General features: G+C 43.9%; 1 protein-coding gene across 3 annotated transcripts in view; it reads left to right on the forward strand.

Moving 5' to 3' along the window:
- Tbx20 (T-box 20) overlaps positions 1–9048 on the forward strand; it is a 53304-nt gene that overhangs the window by 17547 nt on the left and 26709 nt on the right. For all 3 annotated transcript variants that reach the window (XM_023713380.1, XM_023713381.1, XM_004629672.2), the window contains exon 5: positions 5317–5393. In XM_023713380.1, the coding sequence (XP_023569148.1) occupies positions 5317–5393 (77 nt within the window). The remainder of the gene's footprint in view (positions 1–5316; positions 5394–9048) is intronic.

A 9048-nucleotide genomic window follows, 5' to 3' on the forward strand; every position in this document is an offset into this window, starting at 1 on the left:
TTTTGCTTTTTTGTTTTGTTTTTTGGTGGAACCGGGAATTGAACTCAGGCCCTTGTGCTTGCCAGGCAAGCGCTTATTCTACTGAGCTATCTCTCCGGCCTGTTTTGCTATTACTTTTTCTGGTTTTTGCAAGGGGATGATTGCATTTATTTCCATTATTGGGTAAAAGCTAAATACATTACACTTTCAACAAACTACTTTATAATTTAAGATTTAAAGGTCATGCATGTCTTCTGCGCAGGCAAATCTTTCTGTAGAGTTGAAGTGTAGGTCAGGTTTCGTTTTTAAATGCCTTTGGCCAGATCTTCTCTCAATAATTGGAGAAATGGTCCCCGAGGGCCAATGCCCGCCACAGCTGGGAAGCCTGATGGACTCCAGTCCCATGATGCTCGGGGCCAGGGGGAGCTCCGCAGAAGCCCCCTTCCCGGGGACACAGCTGGTGATGTGAGAATCTGCCCTCTGATTACATTCGTGTTTCTGTGCAGATGTGGAGGTGCTAAAAGAGAGAATCTTCTGGTTAGGAGATGCATTACATTCCACATTATTACTGTGTCATGTGGAGAAACGGTTGTGTTGATCCCGAACTACTAGTAACTTGGATGCGTGTAGACACATGCTCAGAGGATTTCTGAAGCGCACACTGCTATCCTTACTCATTAATACTTTCTTTCTCTGCACCACGTAAGAAACACTGCTGCTCTAAAATTTTACTTTGGAGTGGTAAAGATGCCACATTTCTGGTTCCCTGGAATGATGTATAGTGGATGTTGATTTGTTGATTGATTCATTCATTCGTTGGCTGGGATTGAACCCAGGATCTTCACACTGAATGACATCCCCAGCCATGTTTTTTTTTAATTTATTTTTATTTATTTTTTTTATTTTGAGACAGTGTTTTACTAAGTTGCTAAGTTGCCCAGACTAGGTTCAAATTTGCAATCTTTCTGCCTCAGCCTCCCAGAATGCTGGGATGGTAGGCATGTGTCACTACCCCAAGTCAGTTTTTTTTTTTTTTTTTTGATACTTCTTTCAGTATGACCATTGACAAGGGTACTATTGTCCTATGGCCTGACAAGCTGCAGAGACCCCCTGTCACCACAGGAATGGATTGGTGTCCAGCTGTCCACAGTCACAGGCTATAACTCAGCTCCTTTTTCTCGTCAACTCTGCAGTGCTACTTTTGCAGTTACCACAGATTTCATAAAACTGCACCTTCAAAAGAGAACTTAATTCTATACAGCTATTGGCTTTTTATTTAAATATTATAGAATAAAATCTATGTCCAATTTTTTTTTTTCGAAACCAGGGATTGAACTCAGGTCCTTGTGCTTGCCAGGCAAGCACTTATTCTACTGAGCTATCTCCCTGGCCTCTTTGTCTGATGTTTTAATATGTGTAATTAGCTAAAATGTAAACATTTACTATTTAAAAATTATTTTACCTTAAAGTTAAAAACCAGTATTAAATGCTTTTGAGTAGATACAGAATTCCACCTATGTGGTAACTGCTTAAAAATACAATCATATTTCTGGCTGCTTGTTTTTGAAATAAAGCAAAACAATTTTTTCCTGGGTTTTTATTGTGGATATCTGAAAGATTCTGAGTCCACTTGGCTTCCACTAATAGGGGCTGGGGAGATAGCTCAGTAGAATAAGCACTTGCCTGGCAAGCGCAAGGACCTGAGTTCAATCCCCAGTTCCGAGAAAAAAAAAAAAAAAAAAGAACAAAATAAAAGACTGGTATTACAAACTAGGGAGATTGTTCTTGAGGAACTAGAGAAGGAGGGGAAAGGAAGAAGTGAAGAGGAGGAAATAGAATTAAGATGTATTACATACATCATCCAGTTCCCCATGATGAATATATCCATGGTGTACAGCAAGTACATACTAAGATACATGGAAGAAAGAATATACAAGGGCCGGGGAGTAGCTCAGTGGAATGCGTGCTTGCCTGGCAAACATAAGGTCCTGAGTTCAATCCATGGTACTGCAAAAAAAAAAAAAAAAAAAAAAAAAAAAAATATGTAAGAGGGTTTTTTTTGTTTTCTTTTTGTTTTTAAAGCTCAGGATATAGCTCAGGACTCCCTGTATTTAATCCTTACAATAAAATAAGGCATAAAAGTATAATATCTATTTCTCAGAGTCCCCGTGAAATTTTAGTGACAATAAATTCATTCCACTTTTTTGCTTTAATATCTGAATGCAATTATTTTCTCTAGAATTAGGTAAAATGATCCATGAAGAAAGTATATATCTGGTAAATATCCCGAGTCCTTTTTTCTAAATGATGCCTTAAGTTTAAGTCATTGCTGAACCTGATTGGTAAACAGGTATATACAGCACCATATGCTATTCTTGCAGCTTTATTAAAGTTTAAAATTCAGAGTGCAGAGAAAAAATTAAGATTGAAACTTCTAGAGTGGACATGCCCTCTTTGTGCCCGAGTGCAGCGGTAACATTAGATAAGGTGACAGACACGCTGGTGGAAAGACACCCGTGTATTGAGAGCCACACTCTGGGGATGGAAGGAGCCACACACTCGTCCTGCCCTGAGCTCCTCCCTTTGGAAATGTGAAGAGCAGGCAGAAGTTGCAACTCTTCTTTAGGGACCAAGTGTCTGACTGTTGTAGCAGCCACTGCTTTCTGTTCTACTTCCATGCAGCCGGACACCACTCTGGCTCACAGTGAAGAGGGCAGCTGTAAGAGAACTTCTTTCAATAATAGTTTGTCATTCTGATAGGAAACCCATGACCAACTCCAGAAACCTGGAGCTTCTGCAAACCCTCTCACTCTGCAGTCTCATGAACATGCTGCTGGAAGGAGGATTTGCCTTTGTCGTTCTGTCCCATGGCTCTAGTTGGGAATTTCCATCAGGGCTGGATTCACCCTTAATGTCCCTGGTTCTGAGGGCTGGGTGCCACCTTCCCATCCTGCTTTGCAGGTGACTCTGCGTGCTCAGCTCCCTCAGCTCAGAAACCCTGCATCCTTTATCCATGTCCTGTTCAGCGTCTCTCAGGGCTCTGGCCAGGTCACCAGTCCCCATTAAGTAGTCAGCTGCTGCTGAAAGATTGTGAAAGTGTTTTCAAGAGCCATAAAGCACTTTGGAAACAGAACATATTTTGAATTATAAGAATTCTATAGAAAGGGACTCAGCGCATGTCTTTGAGGGTTTTTTTTTTTTAATTTTTATTTATTTATTTCTGTGTGTGTGGCCAGCTCAGCCCACCAGGGGGCGGGGCTGGCTGGCATGTGGTGCTGGGGGATTGAACTGCGGTCCCTGTGCTTTGCTAAGCTTGTTCTAAGTAGGTGCTTTAGACCACTGAGCCATCTCACCAGCCCCTTTTGAGGGGTTTTAGATCTTGTTGGTACCTAGAAGCATTGCTAGGGCTAAAGGTGTTTACAGTTTACCTCAAATGAATATAAATTTCTCTTTCTTTCCCCACACTGACCTTCAAAATAGGGCCTGCAGCGGAGAGCTCCTCAGGGAGCAGCAGCCCTGTGAAAGACAAGGCTCTTTACAGAGTCTTGATGGGAACTTTGTAGAGGTGGCAATGCTGTGACATACCTCCCGAGCTTCACTTTGTGGACCTAGGGATGAAACCCAAGGGCCCTCTTCTACTGAGTGACACCCCCAGGTCCTTTTATAATTAGTTTTAATTTTCAGACAGAGTTGTACTAAGTTGCCCAGGTGGAACTTGAACTTGCCAGCCTCCTGCCTCAGCCTCCCAAAGTGCAGGGATTGCTTATGTGTCCCACTCTGCCTGGCTGACTTGGACATGTTTCCTTAAGTGTATTTTGTAGGGTGCTTTACTCTCTGTTGCAAATAGATGTCTATTTCCTACCAAATTTCCTCCCTTCTCTACTGACTGCTATTACTAAGCTAAAATGGAAATTAGTTATTTTCTTAGCTGCTCTATAGGAAGTGTTCATGGGCTATAGCGAGCACTTTGGAGACCCTTTCCAGTGCCCTTCAGGATTGGCATGTTCCTAGAGTCTTCCAGATGCCAGTTACAGACAGCAGAGAGCAGCCTACCAGATCCCAGCTGTTCTGGAGGGGAGGCGCCTTGGTAAAGGAGGGTCAGGATCAGGGAGGCTGAGCGTAGGGTGGCTTTATTGCAACTCTGCACGTTCAGCTCACTTTCGAAAACCTTGCAAAAGGAAATAGCCTCACTCATGAAACAAAGAAGTTTTGAGGGAGTTAATGGTTTAAAGTGAACTGTGGATATACTCTGACCTGAGGATAAGTTGCTTTTGGAAAGTAATATTTCAGACTGTGAGTTTCTCTGGCTCCTTAGTCAGCTAGGAGGACAGGCCTCACCTCTCTCTGTAACTTTTTCCCCTTTCAGGGCCTTTTGTGTCCATTTCTCTCCAAAGGTGAATGTGGGCTCTGCTTCTGATGCTCACGGCTGCAGCTCCCTTGGGGGCCTCCCCCTGATTCTAATTCAGTGACTGACTCGGTGTCATGGTCCTCACCCTTTGTGCCTTAATGTGACCGTCTGTCAGTCTAGGCTGTGGGCTCACAGTCTCGTGGGTCCTCTCTGCACTCACAAGGAATTCCCTCATGGAGGAGGTCTCCTTTCCTTCTGCCTCACAATCTGAGGTGGCTTCCTCAGCAGGCCGGGTGCATGTAGTCTGAAGGATCGTCCTGCGTTCATTGAGTCCTGGAGGATTACAGATGCCCTGCCACAGACAATGATTGGGACAGCAGTTCTTCCTAAAAAAGTATTTGCTTCCATAGAAACATAGCATTCAATAAACTGCATTGTATAGAAGGAGAATAAGGTGTGGTCTAATTAGATTCTAATTCAGTGAAATGAATGGGAGTGGGAATGGATCTATGTTCCAAAGGATGCGTGTCCTGTGCTTTGCAGCATTGCACGTGATGCTATTATTGGACATTTCATTCTTATCCATCCTGGTGTGTGTACATGCTCGTGGTATTAACTCAAGGTGCTGCCAAGTGAAAATGAGACATTTGTGCACTTATTCCCCCTTTTCCTGGAATGCTGGAACTATACCCAGCTGCCCTTAAGGCGGCTCCCACTTCCCCAGCTGAGCCATTGCCTGTCACGTCTGTTTCACGTATGTCACACCCCAGTGCTTGTCCACTTCTCCTGAAAAGCCCTCAGCCTAACTGGCTTCAGCTTGGCCGTGACCCATCTTCCTGTCACTCGTCCAGCACCTTAAGCCCTGCTCACAATGCTGAGAGACCCTGAGATATTCCTGGGGGACCATGGACATGAAGAAAATTTGTTTCGGGTTTTACTTCTTTGACCTCACAAATGAGATTGTCTCGTACCCATTCTTTCCTTTCCAGATAACCAAGCTGAAAATAGACAGCAATCCTTTTGCCAAAGGGTTCCGGGACTCCTCCAGGCTCACTGACATTGAGAGGTAATGAGAATTTTCTGCTTACCTTTTGTCCAGATAAGATAAAGTCAAGAGTGGGTTTGTAAGAACACTAACCTGGGACACTAACCTGATTCTATCTGGTCTCCGAGTCTCTGTGTCCTTCCTTCCAACTGTAGGCCCAGCAGACACGCAGCTGCTCAAGTCTTGCGAGTGCCACACCAAGCTGTCATGTCCTTAGAGAAGGTGGTGTGTGGTCAGGGCCCTTATTGGCCATAAACACAGGGCTGATGGTGTCAAAGACTTAGTCCTCTTGGTGTTAATAAGCTCTATGTTTTGACAAATGACAATCTGCAGAGAAATGGGACCGTGATGGCCTTTTGCCTCCTTAAATGATCTTATTTTCAGAGTGTAAGGGCAATTTGGAATTGTGAAAGAAGGCCATGCCGTTTACTTCAAGGTCACATGGTTTAACCCATAGAGTAGACTGCTTATCTTTCAAGGAGAAACATCAGAAGCTAAGAAGACAAATGGTAGTCGTGGACCTGTAACTTACCTACTTCTTTCAACCAGGATGGTTCTTGTGGTTTGAGAGCCCCAGGTGGAGCACATGACCATAGTCTCAGCCATAGTTGTTCCAATAAAATGCAAAATTTGCCCCGCCCATCATTTGTATGTCCTAAACACATTGATTTTCTACATTTAATCTTATTTTGTGGCCCGATGTCCCTATCAACAGGTGGGGTATTGAGTCGGCAGCCTTCTCGTTCACTGTATCTTCACATTTGTGTGATTTCTCCCCACCTGGGCACATTCCCGCCACTGGGCAGCTCTCTGTTGCCTACCACGTGGCCACAGCTGACTCTGAACTTCTGCCCAGCCCGTCCTGGCAGCTCCACACAAGGGCCAGTTCCGTGTTTCAGCAGCTTCGGCCTGGCTCGTCCTAAGCCTTCCCCAGTGGCAGAGTATGGGGAGGTGGTTCATGGGGTGGGAGAAGACTAAGGAGGCTTGGTGGGGAGGCAGAGAGGTCAGCGGGACCTGCTGAACATTGGACAAAACTGTGCAATTTGAGTCAAAAAGAGAGATTATTTGGAGAGGTTCGAGTGATGAGCTCAGAAAGATTGGGCTCCGGTAGAAAATTCCATTGCAAAGAGCGGAAAGAAGGTAGTGCGCAGCTCTCTGGCCAGGGCGGCGGAAGTCAGTGAGAAAGAGCTAACAGCAGCCTGCGCAGCAAGCAGGACCCTTACTTGCAAGGCGCCTTCCTCTAGCAATGACTTTTCCATTCTCTTCTGAGTGTCAGCAGCTCCGATGCAGAGTGGCTTGTGGGGTGGGATCATTTCGAGTGATTTTTTTTTTTTTTTTTCTCAATTTTCTTGGGATTCAAGTAAGAGTGGAGACTGGAGTCAGGTGGGGGTAGTAGTGCTGCACTGTCCTAGAGCCTGTCACACCTTCTGTCACAGGTGGGCGGGAAGCTGTCCCTGCTGGGAGGAAATGGTCGTGGGGCAGAGGTGCCGCTCCGCCTTTTCCTGGGTGATTGATCCTGGAGAAGTCGCTGAGCTTCCGTCTGTGTCTTCATGTAGAAAATGGAGACAATAGCGGGCTGGCTCGAAGGTTTATTGCAGCATCGATTTAAGACGTTTACAAAAGCACCCCATAAATCACAAAGTGCACAGCAGTGCTAAGTTCCTCTTCTTGTGAGATGAGCCTTGTATGGCACTGTCTGTTCCCCATCCAAGTCTGCTTTTCCTGGCCATCACGAGCTGCTCCTGGAGTAAAAACGGCCTTGCAGTCACACTCGTGGGCATGAGGTGGGAGGACCCCGCCTGCTGCCCCGAGAAGGGCAGGTCTGATAGAGCGCCCAACCACATTTCTCAGTCACTGAGTAAGTCCTGAGAGCACTCAGCACGCGTATGTGAGGCAAAGCGGCTCTCATGGTCTGAGCGCCAAGGAGTGCGCTATAGGACCAGCTGAAAGTTTGCGAGATGAGCGAAGCAGTGTGAACCTGGCCAAGGTTTTAGATTTCACTTCCAGGTATTTAAGTCTGAGTTTTTCCTAAATAGCCTTTGGGGATGGGACAAATCAGATCAATTGATCTTTAGAGACCTAAAGAAATTAAATTAGTCTGGAGTCAGTTACTGCACTAAACCCTCTTGTAATTGAATTGCTTCTTGTAACTGATTGAAAACAGTCCTATCTGTAACAGTATTGGGAGCTTTTCTTTCCAAAAGATCTGAGAGAAAAACACATCTTTTTATGACATGATGACAGATATTGCACTTTTCTAACCTAATTGAATATGATGTTATAAATATGTGACCTTAATGATTTCAAGTTTCCTTTTCCAGATTTATAGCATATTGTGTGGGACCACCAAGAAAAAATGCCTTTGGGTTGGGTCTGTTTGCCTATACCCGATAATCAAGTGTTGTCCTTCTGTACCTGCGTAGGCTTCGGAATATTCTTGGACAACATTGTTTCTTCATCTAATTTTACTCTATACTTCATTTTATTTTCTTTCTTCCTTTTTTTTTTTGGTCTTTCTGAGACAGGGTCTTGCTATGCAGTTCAAACTGGCCTTGAGCTCAGGCTGGTCTTGAACTCACAATGATCCTCCTGCCTCAACTCCCGAGTGCTAGGTTTACATGTATGTGCCATCAAGCCTGACTCTAGCCTTAAGTTTTCTTAAAAAAAAAAATTCATTGGTACTATGGATTGAAGCCATAGCTTTTTCACTGAACTATATCTTCAGCTCTTTTTAATTTTTTATTTCTGGACATAGTCTTGCTAAGTTGGTGAGTAACCCAAGCTGGGCTTACTTTCACTTGTGATCCTCCAGTCTCAGCCTCACTACAGTGATGGATTTTCTAGCCTGTGCCCTGACCCTGATGCCTGGCTTAGCTTTATCTTTTGGGATAGCAGCTTCCTTATTTACAGAATAAATTTTATCCCCCTATCAAAAGGAGAAAGTACGTTTTCTATAGCCAGCTAAGTAGCAGATGCAAAGCCCAAAGGGATGCCTTAATGTAGTGTAACTTCTAGTGATTTAGATCAGGGAAAGAATCACCTGCTGGTCCCCACAGTACGTAACCCACAGACAGCCAGCCAGCAATGTTTGCTTTTTTCTCTTTGTGAGGGGGGCATTGTGTCCAGCCCAGTGAGGCACAGTGTTGTGTCCAGGAGAGGACCGATAACTGGAAGGTTTCAATATTTTCTTTCTTATTTATTTATTTATTTATTTATTTATTTATTTATTTATTCTTTTTCATGGTTTAAATGTTTTTATTGTCCAGGAAGACCTGGAGCCATTATTTTCTTTCAAATTAAGTTTCTTTCATTAATTTATTTCCTTTAACAAAAAGAGTTCATGCTCACTATAGAAAGAGGGAAATACTGACAAGCAAGAAAGATAAAAGGTGGCAAAAATCCTGTTTGTTCTGAGATAACCATTGACAAACCCAGCCGCGCACTTTCCAGAGGCTGTGCTGAGCACGCATGGAACATTCATTCCTCTAAAGTTCGCCAAGGCCCACGCATTAGTTAAATCATCCCCTCATGCTCCTTTAGATATGGTTCTGCATTGCACTTTTCAGTGGCTGCCTGATTTTTTTTTATTTGCTGAAACGTATTTGTTCAATTTCCTGTCTCAGTTATTTCATATCCACAGTACCAGAAGAAAAATGCATTTCTTTCTTTTTTTTTT

The sequence above is a fragment of the Octodon degus genome, unplaced genomic scaffold, assembly GCF_000260255.1.
Source record: "Octodon degus isolate 3935 unplaced genomic scaffold, OctDeg1.0 scaffold00031, whole genome shotgun sequence".
Taxonomy (NCBI): Eukaryota; Metazoa; Chordata; class Mammalia; order Rodentia; family Octodontidae; genus Octodon; species Octodon degus.